The sequence below is a fragment of the Artibeus jamaicensis genome, unplaced genomic scaffold (genome assembly GCF_021234435.1).
Source record: "Artibeus jamaicensis isolate MK-2021 breed Jamaican fruit bat unplaced genomic scaffold, CSHL_Jam_final contig_233, whole genome shotgun sequence".
Classification (NCBI taxonomy): domain Eukaryota; kingdom Metazoa; phylum Chordata; class Mammalia; order Chiroptera; family Phyllostomidae; genus Artibeus; species Artibeus jamaicensis.
In genome coordinates this window covers 6,173,141-6,190,726 of record NW_026521486.1, presented here as the reverse complement: position 1 = coordinate 6,190,726, position 17,586 = coordinate 6,173,141, and the positions used below count along the sequence as shown (strand labels likewise).

Below are 17,586 nucleotides of genomic sequence, written 5' to 3'. Positions count from 1 at the left end.
AGCTGGGATAGGCAGTTCTCACTGGCTGGTCTCCTGCCCCTTCATAGGGTCTGCCTCGTTTTTTTAAAAAATAATTTTATCATCCAAGTACAGTTGTCTTCCTTTTTGTGCAAGTACAATTGTCTGCATATTTAGTTTCTTTATCTGCAAAGCAGGTGCCCTAGCTTTGTGCCCTTTCCCTCAGAGGGATTGGCTCCCATTAACAGAGCACCTACTAAGTGCCAGGTCCTGAGCCTGCACGGTGTACTGAGTCCTTACAACCTCCTCACAGAGTGACTGGGGAGGTGAAATGCATTAAGAAGCCTGGCACATAGTAGGTGCTCACTAGTTAGGAATTATTTTGAAACTTTCCTTGGAGCCTTATACCACCACTTTTGGGGTGAGTTTACCATCTGCCATCTGAAGCCTCAGGAAATTAATTAAAGAAAAAGCGAGGGGGAGGGAGAATTTTAAAAACGCTCTTTTTAAAGCGGCTCCAAGTGGCAGCCAGTGTTGGGCAGAGCCCGGAACAGGCCTGCCGGTGGGCTGCTGGCATTTTTTCTCCCTCAGCCCACCGGCTCCCAGACGTGGCTCAGTGGGAAATGATTTGCCCCGTGTTTATTTGGAGCTGCCTTGAGTGGCTTCCACGGAGAGAGGGGGCTCGGGGCCTCAAGGGGGCGGGGGGCGAAGGGGAGGAGCAGGAGAAAGGGGAGCATGCCCCCCACCCCCCAGCAGGGATGGCGACCTTGAGGGGAGGAAACCTAGGCGCCTGCCTCTCCCGCTGCCCGCTCTGCTGGCAGAGAACTTGGTGTGGCCGCCATGGTGGCAGAGGAGGGGACAGGGCCTGGCCATCATTTCCTTACTCCGTCTGTGAAGTGGGGGCCACCCCTGCCACTCTGATCACAGTGCTTGAGTGAGAGGTGACCTCGCAGCTGCCCGTGGCCTTTAGGTGGCCACTGCTGCCAAAATCAGGAGGGGGCATCACCAGGTTCCTCATGGCCACACATGCCAGTCTCTTCGGGTACCGGCCTGGGAGAGTGACGGGTTAAAGGCAGTGTCAGCCAGGCAGGGGCCTGCTGGTGACCCAGGAGGCCTCAGAGGGTACTGAAGTGCGCCCCCAGCCCCCACCATCCTGGGAGGAGAGTGGGCCCAGAACCGTCTGTACCTGAGGCTGCGTGACAAGCACGTGGGTGGGGGCAGCTTGGGCACCAGACCCTTCGTCACCACCCGCACTCGCGCTTCGTCACACCTCTTCCCTGACAACCCTCATGGCAGCCCCGTGCGGCAGGCAGAGTGGGTGCCTTAACCCCACTGGGCAGATGGGGAACCGAGGCTCAGAGAGGCGGAGTGGCTTGCCCCAGGTGGCGTGGTGAGTGACTGTCAGAGCTGAGCTCTGAGGTCCCACAGAGTGGGCAGGAGGAGGGACCGGGACTGGGAGCGATGTCTGTCTCCACTTCTCCCTTTCCTGGCTGTTCCCTGTCTAAGCCAGTGATCGCTCCTGAGCTGGGCAAGGCTGTCCTGGAGTTGGAAGATGGTCTGCAAGTCAGAGAACAAAATACAGAGGGTGTTGTCCCTCTGGGCAGGGGAGGATTACGGGGAGTCTCCTGCGGAGGGGTGACCCAGGCCAGGGCATGTGCACTGCTCCCAGCTCCCAGGGGCTGCATCTGAGGCCCCCAGACCAGTGGACGGGTCAAAGCAGGCTTTCTTCTTTCTGCAGCAGCCCCCACGTCACAGCCGACCCAGGTCTGGGGTGAGCCTGGGAAGGCGAGGCTGGGGTGGCTTGGTGCCTGACATCCCAGCTCCGTGCTGGCTTGGGGGAGAGAGGCACCAACATAGGTTGCAGTCAGGGAAGGCTTCCCAGAGTCGGTGGTACTGGAGATGGATGCCAAGGGAGGCTAGATTCCATCAGTGAAACAGGAGAGACAGGAGCAGGGCCCAGGAGCACAGGTGTCCACTTGAGGGGCCTGCGCCCCAGGGCAGGGCAGACGGCCCAGGAGGCTGGGGAGCTGTCCATCCAGGAAGGGTCCCGAGGCTGGCTTTGTCCTTAGGGCAGTGGGGCCACGGAAGGTTTGTAAGCAGGACAGTGACATGTGTGTGCTGGACTGGACCCTTAGGGCAGAAAAGTGGAGCAGGTGCCTGGGCCACAGGGAGGGGACCTGGGTTTGAGAGCTGATCCCACCACAGGCCGGCCATGGCGCTGGGCCTCAGGTTTCCTGCCTCTGAAATGGGGATACCGCAGGGTGATGTTTGAGGCTTAGGTGAGATAATTGGTGGGAAGGGCTAGTGCCGCCTGGCACGTGGGAGATGTTAGCACCAGCCACCACTGTTACTGTGGGGATGGTGCTGGGCGTGAGGGCTCCTGGGGGCAGTTTAGGCTCCTGCCCACTAGTCTTTTCCTGCCCCTGCAGAAATGGCCAGGGGCTGCCTGGTGCCTCCCAGGCCTGGCACTGGCAGGGAGGAGCTGGCCCTGCCCCTGCCCGCCTCCCTCCCCATCTGGACTCACCTCCCGGTTGCAGCCCCTCCTCACCTGACCCCACCCTCCTGCCTCTGGTTTAACCCGGTTTTTCTGCCCTTAGGCATCTCCTCCTTCACTGGGTGGGTCTTTGCCATTTCCAGCTGCTTCTCCCCAGCCTCTGTCTGTCCGTCTGCCCTGCCTACACTCCCACTTTCTGGCTCTGATGGACTCCCACAGGGTCGTGATCTGGGTCCATTATGTTTCGACCTGTGTTTTCTCTGTCTTATCTCTGCACTCCTGCCTTCCTTCTCACTCCCCATGTCTGTACTTGTCTGTCTGTCCATCTCTCTCTGCCCACCTCTCTCAGTGCTGTCTCTGCTTCTCCCCACATGCCCCTCTCCCACCTTGGTCTCACTGAGTGCCTATATTCGTCTGTCTGTCTGTCTCTCCCACTCACTGTCTCTCTCCCAGAAAAAACGCTCTCAGGAGTGATGGACGATCCATTAGAAAAAGACTGACAGGTGTGCACTTGACTAGAGAACAGCTGTTTCCAGGGAGGAGGGCCTCGAGGGGCTGACCCTCCCGGTAGAGCGGTGGGCTCTGCCCTCACTTGCAGGCGGAGGGTGTGTGTGCGTGTGGCTCAGAGTGGGGTGATCTGCAGTGGCGGACTGCCAGCATCACAGTTTCCATCTCCCTAATTTTGAATGTCATTTGGCCGGTGGCGGGGAAGTTGGTAGCTCTGAGCAGCATCTGGGCCCTGACTAGCCCCGGACGCCCAGCCCCAGCCCCTCCCCACAGAGGGGTCCCTGCTAGGGCCACTTTGTGAGTCAGATGTAATCATAGATGGGAATGGGGTTTCTCTTTTCATCCGGACTGGAGAGGAACTGGCACTTTTATTAGATTTCCCAGGCACCAGGTGGGAAGCGGGTGGTTGGTTTTTTTCCTTCTCCTTGTAACCCAAATGGAATCAAAGTCAGGGCCTGTAGGTGCCCTGTCCCAGGAAGAGGGGCTGGGCTGGGTTGGGGTGGGCGGTGCTGATGGATGGCCATCCCCCACCCCTCCGCCCTGACTCTGGCTGGGCCTTCAGCCTGGTCGCCTTCTTCTCTTCTCCCTGTCACCTGCTCCCTCTCAGCTTCGAGGTCTCTGCTGACATGTCAGTTCCTCCAGGAAGCTGCTCCTGACTCCACTGGTTCCCAGACCACTCCCGACTTTCCTGATCTTAGCACCTACGGACTGGTTAGCTAACCTGCGTGTAGGGCTTTGCCACCAGGGCCTGCAGTTCCCGAGGGCAGGAAGGGTGTCCTGACTTGTCCCCTCTGTTCCCCGGGGTAGCGTGAGGCAGCACACAGCGGAGGCTCAGTGCCCGCACTGGTGAATGGGTGGAGGAGGGCTGGAGGAGTTTGGGGTGTGCGTGGGGGGGTCTCGGTGTGTGTAACAGGCGAGCAGTTTGGAGTCTGGTCTGGCTCAGTGCTTGGCTCTGCCACATCCTTGCCGGGTGGCTCTGAGCAAGTGCCTTCACTTCATCAAGCCTCCGTCTCCTCATCTGCCCCTGGGGGACGCCTACGGGGGCCTCCCAGGTCCTCTGAGAATCAGCGTGTGTGCCGGGTGGCGAGCTCAGCACGGGCGAGCGGTCAGGCCGATCGAATGGCCCTTCCCTCGTCCATGATGCAGTGGGAGCAGCCTGGCTGCACGGGGAGCAGAAGCCAGGCACCTCCCCAGTCCCGGAGGGATGGTGGCGGGGATGGAGGGACTGGAGCCAAGTGTCCCTTAGTGGAGAGATTTGGAATGAATTCCTTTTGTTCCACTCCCTCGTTTTATGGATGAGGAAACTGAGGCCAAGGAGGGGTGGGGTGGACCCCACTAGTGGCCCCCACTGTAGCCTGTTTCATATATTGGGGTCACTCAGATGGTCCCATTTGCAGGGGTGTCGCCTGATGCTAAAAATCAGGAGGTGAACAGCTCAGGGGCAGAGGGTGGGTCTGTAGCCAGTGGGGGCTACTCTCCTTGTGACCAGTTGTGGCTTTAACTGTTAACTTCCCTGGGCCGCAGTGTTCTCCCGTGGGACGTGGGCGAGGTGAGCCCTGCTGATGAGGGTGCTTGAGTTAATGAAGATCCATGTGGCACACAGTAGGGCCATGCTCCCCAGCGTCCCTTCCCAGGGCGTCGTGGTCTCCAGACACCGCAGTGCTGAGACGGCCCTCGCTGGGCAGTGAGAGGGGAGGGCCAGGCAGGGAGGTCTGCGGAGGAGAGGGCGAAGGGCGGGGGCGCCCGAGAGCCAGGCGGCCTGGGTTCCAACCCCGGCTCTGCCTCTCACTGGCCCCGCAGCCTCAGGCGGCAGACTGGCCTTCTCTGAACCTGCTTTTTCATCTGTGAAACGGTGTCCTAATGCCTCCCTCCCTGTGCAGCCATAGCACCAGCTCCGAATTTGTGGAGGGTCAGCCCGTGGGGTCCCACCACCTCAGGGGGCCTCTCAGGCCCCGGGGCAGCAGAACCGTCAGGCCCTCGTGGCCGTGGCGCTAGGTTTCCAGGGCGGACCCCGCCCTGCCCGGCCACGCAGCCACACGCCTTGCCCCACCCCTCTGGGGTCGCAGAGCCGACAGGCTTCCACGGGGCCCCTGGCCGCCTGCTGCCTGACGGGTTCCCCGCCGCTGCCCCAACACCCCGCAGCCCGAGGAGCTGACCAACGTCCTGGAGGTCTGCAACGTGGTCTTCACCAGCATGTTCGCACTGGAGATGCTGCTGAAGCTGGCCGCCTTCGGGCTCTTTGACTACCTGCGCAACCCCTACAACATCTTCGACAGCATCATCGTTATCATCAGGTGCCTTTGCCCCCCACCCCCCACCCCCAGGCTGTGGGCCCGGAGGCAGAGCTGGGGACGAGGGGGCTGGCCCGGCCTGTGAGTGGAGTGCGGAAGGTCAAAGGAAGCCAGTTCCATGGAAACACAGTTAACAAAAGTATTTAAAAATTTGTGACTTAGCCATATACGTGCTGCTGGATTAACGCCTTAAATAGCGAAGTCTGGCAGCAGGTCTGTGACTGCCATTGTCCCAGAGAAGGGATGAGCATAAACTGTATACGAAGATATCTACTTCAACCACCATGGGATATAAAACCAGTGATTTTCATTAACCGCGGGGTCACAGGAACTGTTAATTTTCTGTATTTTGTTGTTGCCATTCATAATCAAAAGAACATTAAATCTCAGAAAGAGCTCAGGGACCTTGGAGGGCCTTCTGAATTCTGTCACAGACAGGGTGTCACAGACTCCCTGGGGGAGGGGCCCCCGGGCTCCAGGTTCGGAGCTCCCACCTCGGGGCGCCCCGAGCAGCAGTGACCTGTGAGACGTATTATTGGCTGGGTGAATGAACGGGTGAACGGATGGAACTCTCTTCCTCTGCCCTGGTCTCCACCCTGCCTCCCATCCCTCCCCGTGTAGCATCTGGGAGATCGTGGGGCAGGCGGATGGCGGGCTCTCGGTGCTGCGGACCTTCCGGCTGCTGCGGGTGCTGAAACTGGTGCGCTTCATGCCCGCGCTGCGGCGCCAGCTGGTCGTGCTCATGAAGACCATGGACAACGTGGCCACCTTCTGCATGCTGCTCATGCTCTTCATCTTCATCTTCAGGTGAGCCCTGCCCACCTGGGGCCACGCCTGATGGGGCTGCAGGTGGGAGCGTAGCTGGTTGAGTTCTCTGTCACTTACTCCCCTGCGGCTCTGGGCGAGCACTTCCTCTTTGAGTGGCAGGGTTCACTCCTGTAAAATGGGGCTCACAGTGTCTTCTGGTCTCACTGGGTTGTTCACAGAAGGGCACAAGGTGAGTGGGCCAGATCTTGGTGTCTGTGAGTCCCCCGAGTCACCTCTGTCCCCGCCCCCCCCCCCCCCAGCATTCTTGGGATGCACATCTTTGGCTGCAAATTCAGCCTCCGGACAGACACGGGAGATACGGTCCCAGACAGGAAGAACTTCGACTCCCTGCTGTGGGCCATCGTCACAGTGTTCCAGGTGAGCGTGCATCCGTATGTGATGGGGGATGCATCCATCCAAAAACACAGGATGGATTTTTGTTCGTGCTTCCAGCCTCGGACACCCCACAGAGCATGTCTGACAGGGGGGGCCCTCAGCCGTGGCTCAGTGGGCAGGTCTGGGGTGTGTGGCCAGGCTGGTGCAGGACAGGCTCTGGGAGCTGGACTGCCCACCCGATGCCCATCCCTGGCCCATCCACTCCCACCCTGAGACCTTGGGCGTGTTAGGACTCTTCTCTGAGACTGCTCCCCCTGGAATGTGGATGTGTGGAACGAGTGTGTACACACAGTGCAGTGGGGGTGGGAGGAGCAGGGGGAGGAGGAAGGGTGGGCTTGTGCTGTGGGCGCAGGCAGGTCGCACGGGCAGGGCAGAGGATGGGGTTGTGCAGGCAGGAGGGAGCGGTGCTCAGGGGGGAGTGAATGTCAGGGCAGGGGTGTGCGACATGGGCTTGAGGTGTGGGTGCACTTGGGGCAGCAGGCCGGGCAGTGTGTGTGTGTGAGTGCGTGAGCAAGAGGCTGAGCTGGGTGGGCACTCCCCCAGCTACAGCTGTGATACTCCAGGTCCCTGGGTGTGCCCGAGCACCTGTGAGCGGATGCTGCAGGTGTGCATGGGCTGCCGCATGCTCGGAGCTGTGCTGCCCAGAGGGTTCCGCCTGTCCTTGGGCTGGGCGGGGCCTGGGGGTGCCTGGTACTGAGCCGCGCCCTCCTCCCCCACAGATCCTCACCCAGGAGGACTGGAATGTCGTCCTCTACAACGGCATGGCCTCCACCTCGCCCTGGGCCTCCCTCTACTTTGTCGCCCTCATGACCTTCGGCAACTACGTGCTCTTCAACCTGCTGGTGGCCATCCTGGTGGAGGGCTTCCAGGCGGAGGTGACTGTGGCCCTGGTGGAGGAAGCACCCCCATGGGGCCTACACAAGGCTGGGTGAGGGGAGGGGGTCTTGATGGGGGAGGGATGCAGTTCAAACATCTAGCAGGAGAGTCTCCAGAGGAGGGGGTTGCCAATGAAGTAGTGAGCCTCCTGTCATAGGAGGCATGGAAATGGAGGCCCTCTCCCCAAGGGTTGCAAGGCGAGGCCTTTCCATCTCTGAGATTCTCAAGTCTCCAAGGCCTGGGGTTCTGGACCCTGCCTCCTCCATTCTCTGAGTCTTTGGGGAACTTGCAGGAAGGCCGATGAGGGGTCTAGGTCCCCGTTAGCTTGTCACTTCCCTTTCCTGAGCCTCAGTTTCCGCATTTATAAAATGGGGGTGAAAATGTCCATTGGAAAGTTCACGAGGGAGAAGAGGGCTGAGCCCACGTGCATTCCAATGTGAGACGGTCTCCTAGGGCGACGCCAATCGCTCCTACTCAGATGACGACCAGAGTTTGTCCAACGTGGAGGAGTTTGACAAGCTCCAGGAGGGCCTGGACAGCGGCGGAGGTAAATAGACCTCCGCTTGTCTCCTAAGGGGCTAGGACCCTTCCCCAAAGACCCAGGCGGATATGGGCACAGCCTCTGGTTTCCCCTTCAGCCCAGGCTCTGTGACTGCTCATTTCTGTGGTTTGTTATTTACGTTCATAATTGAAAGGTGGGCTAAATCTCAACAAGTCAGTGACCTTCGTGACCTTCCTGAATTCTAGACACAGGGCTGGCTGCAGCCCGCCCTCCCGTCTCCACACAGTGTGGCCTGTTAGGAAGAGCCTTGGGCCTCAGGGTGCCTGGCCTTTGGTCCTATTTGGCACCCCTTGGCAGCTTGGAGCAAACCTCACCGGCCCACACCAAGCCCTCGGTAACTGGGCTGGGGGCCTCTGCCTCGCTCCCCGTCTGTGGCCATGGGAGCGAGGTTCTCAAGTCGGGTGAAGCTCAGTGGTTATTCTGAATACAGAAGGCAGTGGATTCACTTATGTAAAATTAAAGCCAAGGGCCCTGCAGGCAGGGCAGAGGGGAGGCACAGGTGATGGGGTCCAATCTGGAAGACTGCCTGGTGGAGGAGGCCTCCCCAGAAAAAACTCCCCATTTCAGTTATTGTCCATGACCACTTCTTCATCTCATGGCTTCTTTTGCTCTTGTTCTGGCCTTCTGTCTGCCCCTCCCTCTGTCCCCTTCTCGCCCCTCCAGATCCCAAGCTCTGCCCAATTCCTCTGACCCCCAATGGGCACTTGGACCCCAATCTGCCTCTGGGTGGACTTCTGGGCCCCGCTGGGGCTGCAGCACCTGCTCGCCTGTCGCTGCAGCCGGACCCAATGCTGGTGGCCCTGGGCTCTCGCAAGAGCAGTGTCATGTCCCTGGGGAGGGTGAGCTACGACCAGCGTTCCCTGGTGAGTCCCTGTGGGTGCTCTGGGTGGCTGCTCCCTGATGGGTATGTGTGAGGGACCCAGGGCAAAGCACCTGCAAGTCCAGCTTCAGACTGGTACCCAGGCTTTGGGCGCCAGAGTGTCCAGCAGGAACCAGTTAAGGATCACGTCCATTGCATTTCTGGGTTTCCAGTGTCAGAGTGGGACCAGGCAACAAGGGATGAATGAATGAATGAATGAATGAATGAATGAATGAGGCCTGTGGGTCTGGTATGGAAAATAGGATTTTTATCTTGGTGCCAATGTGCAGGGCAAATAGTTGGGCCGGGGGTGGTCGGGCAGACCCGAGCCTGAATCTGGCCTCTGGCATTGCCAAGCTGTGTGACCAGGAGTAAGTTACAGCCCTCTCCGAGGCTCAGCTTCCTTACCTGTAAGGAGGAAGATGGCCCTAACTTGCTGCAGCTTTCTCAAGGGAAGTGAGGTGGGGGGGCAGATGGAAGCGCACTGTAGACATGCCCACATGTCCATGGATGTGGAAGGAATGAGAGTCTGGGTGGGGAGAGGACCCCTGCAGCAGTCTGGCTGGCTCTGTCCCCCACTTGGTCAGGCTGGTGGCCCTTGTAGGGCCTCAGCAGTCCCACAGGCTTCCTTCAGTCACAACCATGGGTGCGTGTGGCTGGCACTGACTGGTGCACTGGTTTCCTCCCAGTCCAGCTCCCGGAGCTCCTACTATGGGCCCTGGGGCCGCAGTGGGGCCTGGGCCAGCCGCCGCTCCAGCTGGAACAGCCTCAAGCACAAGCCACCGTCTGCAGAGCATGAGTCCCTGCTCTCTGCTGAGCGGGGTGGCGGTACCCGGGCCTTCGAGGTCGCCTGCGAGGAGGGGCCTCCACGGGCTGCGCCCCTGCACACCCCGCACACCCACCACGTGTATCATGGTCCCCATGGGATGCACCGTCACCACCACCACCGCCGGACGCTGTCCCTTGACACCAGAGACTCAGTAGACCTGGCTGAGCTGGGGCCCACTGTGGGCCCCCACCCCCGGGCCACCTGGAGGGCAGTGGGCCTGGCGCCCGGGCACGAGGACTGCAACGGCAGGATGCCCGGCATCGCCAAGGAGGTCTTCACCAAGATGAACGACCGCCGGGACCAGGCGCAGGATGAGGAGGAGGCTGACTACGTGAGTGGGGCGGGCCCCGGGGCCGGGCCAGGGGCCAGGGGAAGGTCTGCTTGACGAGCAGGAGGGGGCCGCCTGCAGGGTGGGGCTGTAGTCGGAGGGTCCCACGGGGCATGGCCCCGGGGACAGGGCTTTAGGCAGGTGAGCAGGAGGAGGCTGCTGGAGCTGCCCACACCTGAGTCAGGCCCACCTCCTGGGAGAAGCCCTCCCTGCTGCCATGGGAGAGTTCAGAGGTCACCCAGAGGCCCCCGTGTGCTGGGTGGCTGGGGTGGGTGCGCAGAGATGGGAAGCTCTGGGCATGCTGACCAGTCCGCGTCCACCTACCCTCCTTGCCAGACTCTGTGCTTCCGTGTGCGCAAGATGATTGATGTCTACAAGCCAGCCTGGTGTGAGGTCCGCGAGGACTGGTCTGTCTACCTCTTCTCTCCGGAGAACAGGTGGGCGGGGCTGGGCGTGTGGTGAGGTTAAACTGGAGGGTGGATGGGTCTGGGAGGGAGAGACTCCCACAGAGCCAGGCAGGGCCATTGAGGGGGGTGCCGCTCATGCCTCAGAGGGACCCCCGCCCCTGTGGTAGAGTGGCTGCCGGGGACGGGGCGTGTTTGAATGGGGACTTCTTGGGCTTCTCCTGTAGTCTAGGTTGTCCCTGTCCCAGGCACCAAGTTAGATAGATCCTCAAGCTGACCCTTCTGGAGGGGGCGTAGGTGGCTTCTGGTGTGAGGGGGCCCGTGTAGCATTGTGGGCACAGCAGGGTCGTGAGGGGCTGGGGTGGGGGCGGGTGGGAGGAGCAGCCTGAGCGCAGGTCTGGGGTGGATGCTTGGGCAGCGCTGCATGTGTCCCGTGCTGCAGGGCGGGGCTCAGGGCTGTGGGCCGCGTGTGGAAGCCGTGAGTGCCAGGGCCAGGCGGGCACCCTTCCTCCTGGTGCTGTAGGAGTGGCTGTGGGTGTGTGGTCAGGGGAGGTGGCTCCAGTGGGCACCCTGGGTGGATGTAAAGCTGCCACCTGCATGTGGACGGAGAAGAGAAGGGTCAGCTTCCTCCAGGCCGTCCCTTGGCTTCAGCCCGTTGCCTTCCTCCGGGCTGGGGTGAGGGGCAGACCGCCGCTCAGGCCCCGCCCACTCTGCCCAGGTTCCGCGTCCTGTGCCAGACCATCATTGCCCACAAGCTCTTCGACTACGTCGTCCTGGCTTTCATCTTCCTCAACTGCATCACCATCGCCCTGGAGCGGCCCCAGATTGAGGCTGGCAGCACTGTGAGTGGCTGGGGCCCACGGGCAGGGCATGGGACAGGCCAAGGGGCAGGCCACTGGGGCCGCTAGGGGACGCGCAGGTCCAGGGGGCTAGGAGAGCTCAGCAAGGTGGGGATTGATACGTACAGGAAGGTGTGGCGTGGGCTTGTCTCCGGGGAGAGAGCACCTCCTTGGACCGCGAAGGGGCCTCCCCGGGAGGCCCCTGGGCTGAAGGCAGCGGTGACTGGGTGGCCGGGCGGTTCTGGGAGCTCCAGGCTGATGGCGTTTCCTGGCTCTTTCAGGAACGCATCTTCCTCACCGTGTCCAACTACATCTTCACAGCCATCTTTGTGGGCGAGATGACGCTAAAGGTAGCCTTTCTTTACCTGGGGCCTCTCACCTCCCCAGGGGTGGCCTTGGCTCAGCCCGCCCCAGCTTGTCACTCACCTGCCTGTTAGCAACTTTCCACAGGGGTCCCAGAGGTCCGCTTCCCCTTGGGACCAGCACTAGGCTCCTGGGACCCAGGGGGTGGGGTCATCTACATCCCTGCTCCCCAGGAGGTCACGACCTGGCAGAAAGGTAGATGCTGGGAAACCTTCACGGTGTAACGCTATAGCTTTGGATTGGGTTGGCCAGACCTGCACAAGAGAGTGGGTTGGAACAGGCCACACGCGGGAGTTGCAGAGTGTCCCCAGGGGCCCAGACCTTCCACCTTCTGAGTGGGCAGTGGGTCAAGTGTCCTCTGCCAGCCTTCTGGCCCCACACTACTTGCCTGACTGTCCTGTTCCTGACCCCCTCCCGCCCACCTGACCCTGTCAGCCCCGCCCTCTTTGGCCGGCTGAGCCCACTGACCTCACCTACCACCCCGCCCCCAGGTGGTCTCGCTGGGTCTATACTTCGGTGAGCAGGCGTACCTGCGCAGCAGCTGGAACGTGCTGGACGGCTTTCTAGTCTTCGTGTCAATCATCGACATCGTGGTGTCCTTGGCCTCAGCTGGTGGAGCCAAGATCTTGGGGGTCCTCCGGGTCCTGCGGCTCTTGCGCACTCTGCGGCCCCTGCGGTGAGGATGCCTCTGTGTTTAGGGAAGCCCCTGAGGTCTAAGTGGGCCCTCGCTCCGCCCCTCCCCACCCACTCGGCCCTCTGCTAGCATGGCGGAGCACTGGCTGAGCAGGGCCAGGTTTAGGGCTGTGGGCCTGCTTTTAGGACAGGAGTCTGGAGTGAGTGTGCATGTGCGTGCGTGTGTGTGTGTGAGCGAGCGTGTTGGAAGACCAGGGCTGAAGGTGGCCCCTAGGATGGCTACCCCCTCTCTGTGTGGCCCGGGCTGCTCACCGCTGTCTCTAGCCTCAGTCCCGACATGAAGGAGTGTGGACCCCAAGGGCGTGGTGCCCTGCTCTGCACATAGGTCTGAGCCTGGGGCCACTGCCCTGGTGACTCTGGGACGACGGGGGCAGGCTGTCTCCTGGCCTGGCTGAGGGCTAACTGTGCCCCTCGTCCCTCCTGCCTACAGTGTCATCAGCCGGGCGCCTGGCCTGAAGCTGGTGGTGGAGACACTCATCTCTTCCCTTAAGCCCATCGGCAACATTGTCCTCATCTGCTGTGCCTTCTTCATCATCTTCGGCATCTTGGGGGTGCAGGTGAGGGGTGCCCAGGCTGGGCAGGCGGTGGGGAGGGCTCCTCCCTCCTGCCCAGCTCCCCTGACTCAGTGCTGGTTGACATGGGGGCTCAGGTGGCCCAGTCGGTGGTGAGCTCCCAGGCCAGAGGAGACAGACATGGCCAAGGGCAAGGCGGGCTGGGTCAGTGGGATCACAGGGGTCCAAGCTGTGCAGGAACATGCAGCTGGGCTGGGGACAGTGAGGGGAGAACCCTGAAGGAGGTGGTGGCCTTTGCACTAGGCCTTGAAGGAAAGGTGATTTTGACAGGTCGTGGTGGGGCAAGTGTTTCCGGGGGGCGGGGACAGGCACGTGTGTGGAGGTGAGCCTGGGAGCTCCTGGCTAGAGAGAAGAGCCCACTGCTGGGCTGGGTGCTGTGGGGAAAGGCCTGGAATGGCGTTAAGGAGCCAGGGTTTGTCACCTCCGGGCTTGGGGCTTCAGGAGGCCTCTGACACAGGCTGGGACGTGGGCTGATGTGGGTCTTGGTTTGGAGCCCAGCCCAGGAATATGACGGGCCTCAGGGCTGGACAGGGAAGAGCGGGGATGGGTCATAAAGTGTGTGATGGGGATGGCTGGAGTGACCTGGGCCCTCTGCCGTCCGAGCTGCATGAGGCCCTTCCTGTTTGCTGAGTGTCTGGGCTGCAAAGCCCCGGTTTTCTCACCCGGTGCTGCATGTGGGGCTATAACTGGTGGGGAACCCTGGCCACAGGTGCTCTTTGGGGCTGCTGAGAAGTTCACAGTAAAGCGGACCCTGTGTGGACACTGGCCCTGCCCCTTTCAGGCAGTTGACACAGGCAGAGCTTGGGTCCCTGGGGATGGTCCCTTTCCTCTCTCCCCCTTGGGGATATGCAGACATCTTTCTCCCTTGGGGCCCCTGTGCACACCTTCAGTGTAGGTACTGGGTCTGATCTCGGGTCTGTGGGAAGTCCAGGAATCAGACAGACAAGGATATGAATTCTGGCTCTGGTGCCGCCTAAACCTCAGGTGACTTGGAGACCATCACCTGTCACCCTGGCCTCGGTTTCCTCATCTGTGAGATGGGATGAGAGTAGCCCCACCTCCCGTTGGGGGACTGGGGAGATGGTGTGGTTGAGCGGCCTGGGCTGAGCATGGACAGACTGGTTGGACAAGAGGCCTCCTGAGGGTCTGGCTGTCCCTCTTCTTATTCACACCCCACCCCTGGGAACGCTGACAGGACCTCACTCAGCCTGTGTCCCTTCCCCCCAGCTCTTCAAGGGCAAGTTCTACCACTGTCTCGGTGTGGACACCCGCAACATCACCAACCGCTCTGACTGCATGGCTGCCAATTACCGCTGGGTCCATCACAAGTACAACTTCGACAACCTGGGCCAGGTGAGCTCCGCCCACCAGCCCCTTCCTTACCTGGTGACCCCGGGGGCTGGAGCGACAGCTCTGCAATGCCGGCAGCCTGGGATTATAGCCCAGCCTGCAGACCTTGCAGACCTGCCCTCCCGGGACTGGCCCTGCAGGGTGTGTGTTAGAGATCCTGAGTGCAGAGTGTCCAGCAAGCCCCTGGAGCCTCATAGGTTCTTCAGTGGGCGCTGGTTCCTGGTCCCCACCGTACCTGTGGGACACCGACAGGAATTTTAGTCATCCCGGTGGTGCCTGTGAATCCTGGCTCTGCCCCTCACTGTGGAGGCTCCCGTGTGCCCCGGTGGGCTTCCTCTCCCATCACCCATCTGCTGCGCTCTGTTCTCTAGTCACAGGCCGGCCCCCGCCCAGTTCCTGACTCGCTGTCGGTTCCTCTCCTGGGGCCTGACAGGCTTGGCCATCTGGGCAGTAGCCCAGATGAGAGACCCCTGCTGGCTGCCTACAAAGAGCCCCTGCCCCCCACCCCCAAATGCTCCTAAATCTTGAAGGCTTACAGGGGTGGCTAGGTATGGCCAGATGGGGAGGAAGCAGGGTCCATGCCCCACCCCTCCGCTGGGACCCTCCAGTTGGTCCCCACTGGAGTTCGCACCCCATGTGACCAGAGATCCTACTCCCCGTGCCTACTGGGAGATGGGCCAGGGGACCACAGAGGAACAGTGAGTGGCCCAGGGAAGGGGTCGGGGAAGGGGATCAGGAACTGGGACATAGCCTCTGCCTCGCCTCCTGCAGATTCTCCGGAAGCAGCACCTTTTCAAGTTATTAACAACTGAATGGTTCGCAAAATGTGTTTTAAAAAACATAGTCCAAGAAGCTGGGGGAAAGCCCGTGGGGGCCTTTGATGACCTTGCTCCCGACCCCTGACCCAGGGCCAGGCCTGGGTCCCAGCTCCCCTGGGGCATTCTGGGGCTCTCTGCTGGGGGGCACCGTCTCCATTCAGAGCGTGCTTGATGCCAGGCTGATGCCCCCGGCCGCCAAGCAGGGTGCTCTCGGCCCGCAGAGCTAATGGGGGTGGCGGCCTGGTCCGGGGCCTCTGACTCCTCTCTGCGTGTCCTCAGGTATGTCCAGTCACTTGCCGGGCCTCAGTGTCCTCGTCCATAAACGGGGACAGGGATAGCAGGCCTGGGATTCCCAGTCTCAGGGTCCCTGTGCTCAAGCCTCTGTGATCAAAGGGTCTACAGGGACATTTGCCCCCCCTGCACATGAAAGCTTCTTATGCCCCCCTGGCAAGGAGAGCTTCCCCTGTGTCTGCTGTCCTGCCCTGCTCCAGGGCCCAAGCCCCTTCCCGGCAGCCCTTAGCACCACAGCTGGCTGGGAGGGAAGAGGACAGGTCTGAGCCCTGGGTGGGTAGGAAGGAGGGGCCAGTGCGGGGCAGCGGACCCAGCCCAGAACCTCGCTCCCTGGCCCAAATGAACAGTGTGGTGGAACCATGGGAGGGGAAGGTGTCCGGAGTAGGGGGTGGGCCCCGGGGCAACCTCTGCTGGTCTGGACCCTTTGTGCACCCACTAACGTCCCTCATGCCGGGGCTCTGCACGGATGGCATGGGTTCAGCCTAGCTCTGAGAACCTTTACTGAGCGCCCGCTGCGCGCGAGGCTCTGGACTGGGTCCTCTAGGACCAGCCTGTCACCCTTCTGAAGGGACATGAGGATGCTTTGGCTGCTGTCTGGGTAGGAGCCTCAGCTGGCTGTCTCCTGGGGATCACCTTGTCCCCAAATCTCCTATTAGGGATGGTAATTATTGCCATTTATAGACGAGAAAGCTGAGACATCAAAGAACTTGCCTCACATCACACAGCTATTTAGTGGCAGAGCTTGGGCTGTGACCAGGGCTCCTGACTTCTCTGTGACCTCCCACGGTCAGCTGTGTTCAGGCTCCAGCTTGGAGTGACAGCAGAAGGGACACTGGTGTCTGTGAGGAGCCTTCTGGGTTGGAGTCGCAGCCGACTCTCCCAGCAGACCTGGCAGGCAGCCCTGGGAGTGTTTGCTCCACCCTGCCTGCGGGGGAGGGGCAAGAGCTCATGAATTTCTTGCCGTTAATTTTTTAAAAAAGATTTTATTTATTTTTAGAGAGAGGGGAGGGGAGAAAGAACGAGAGGGAGAAAAACATTGACATGCGAGGGAAACACTGATGGGTGGCCTCTTGCACGTGCCCCATCTGGGGACTGGGCCACAGCCCAGGCGTGTGCCCAGACCGGGAATTGAACTGGCCACCTCTTGCTATGCAGGACAGTGCTCAGCTGACTGAGCATCGGTCAGGGCACTGGCCGGTTAATTTCAGAGCTGAGACTGGAACCCAGGGTTCCTGGTCCAGTGCTCATTCTCCTGCAGCAGTGCCTGCAGGGTATATGGCAGGCACACAGTAGGTCCTCAGAAAAGCTTTGTCTGTTGAGAGCACAGCTCTGCCCTTGACATGGGGAAGGCCTTTATCCTTCTGCCTCCTAGACACAGAGAGATGGAGAGATGGGTGGGGGCAGATGCAACCTGAGCTGCCCGAGTCCATCACCTGGGTGTCCCCGCCCCCTCCCATGTCTTCCAGGCCCTGATGTCACTCTTTGTCCTGGCCTCCAAGGATGGCTGGGTGAACATCATGTACAACGGACTGGATGCTGTTGCCGTGGACCAGCAGGTGGGCGTGGCTGAGGCCAGGTCAGCAGGGCACCAGGGAAGGGACACGGTGGTTTGGGGGTTAGTGGCCTGGAACCCGTGTCAGCAGACCCAGGGCTCCGATGTCTCCCACTGTGCCGTGGCCCACCCCTGATCACCCTGCCCCGAATCCTCCACCAGCAGGGCCACCCCTTGGGTAGCCAAAGTCATGTTCCATTGGCTTTAACAAAGCCCCTGCTCCATAGGGACAGCTCTCCAAGCTGCCTCCTGCCTGGAGGGGCTCAGAGCCTTGTGGGTGGAGAGGGGCTGAACCAGCGGGCAGGGGGCAGCAGGAGCAGGCCCGAGGCAAGAGAGTGATGTGGCTTTGAGGGTGGATGGGTGGAAAGGGGTCAGGGAGGAGGTTGGGCCCGATAGGGGGCCTGATAGGGGCCCGAGCTCTTGTTCCCAAGATACGCCTGAGAGCAGGGGCCCCATCTGGGGCTAGGCAGGGGGTGAGAACGCTTGGCGGCATCTCTCTCCACTTCTTAGTCTGTCTGCCCAGTCCTGCCTGCCACCCCCGCACCCGCTCCACACACACCCAGACTCCACCGGGCATGTGCTTTCCCTGTGCTGGCAGCCTTGTTTCCGGTGGATAAAGAGTGGATGGGTGGATGCGGGTCAGTACGTGATGAGTGGGTGGTCGGTGGATGGACAGACGAATAAGTGGGTGGGGGATGGATGGGTAAGTGAGAGGGTGGTTGTGTGGGTGGGTGTGAAAAGAAGAAGACAGGTGGGTATGCACCCAGGAGGCTGCGGAAGGGAAGGGAAGGGAAGGG

General features: G+C 60.9%; 1 protein-coding gene across 2 annotated transcripts in view; it reads left to right on the top strand.

Moving 5' to 3' along the window:
- CACNA1I (calcium voltage-gated channel subunit alpha1 I) overlaps positions 1 to 17,586 on the top strand; it is a 106,009-nt gene that overhangs the window by 69,625 nt on the left and 18,798 nt on the right. For both annotated transcript variants that reach the window (XM_037160682.2, XM_053662175.1), the window contains 14 exons: positions 5,102 to 5,253; positions 5,872 to 6,057; positions 6,318 to 6,435; positions 7,173 to 7,328; positions 7,783 to 7,876; positions 8,555 to 8,754; positions 9,440 to 9,910; positions 10,244 to 10,344; positions 11,030 to 11,153; positions 11,432 to 11,500; positions 12,005 to 12,189; positions 12,637 to 12,763; positions 14,006 to 14,131; positions 16,704 to 16,793. In XM_037160682.2, coding sequence (XP_037016577.2) covers positions 5,102 to 5,253; positions 5,872 to 6,057; positions 6,318 to 6,435; positions 7,173 to 7,328; positions 7,783 to 7,876; positions 8,555 to 8,754; positions 9,440 to 9,910; positions 10,244 to 10,344; positions 11,030 to 11,153; positions 11,432 to 11,500; positions 12,005 to 12,189; positions 12,637 to 12,763; positions 14,006 to 14,131; positions 16,704 to 16,793 — 2,199 coding nt within the window. The remainder of the gene's footprint in view (positions 1 to 5,101; positions 5,254 to 5,871; positions 6,058 to 6,317; positions 6,436 to 7,172; positions 7,329 to 7,782; positions 7,877 to 8,554; positions 8,755 to 9,439; positions 9,911 to 10,243; positions 10,345 to 11,029; positions 11,154 to 11,431; positions 11,501 to 12,004; positions 12,190 to 12,636; positions 12,764 to 14,005; positions 14,132 to 16,703; positions 16,794 to 17,586) is intronic.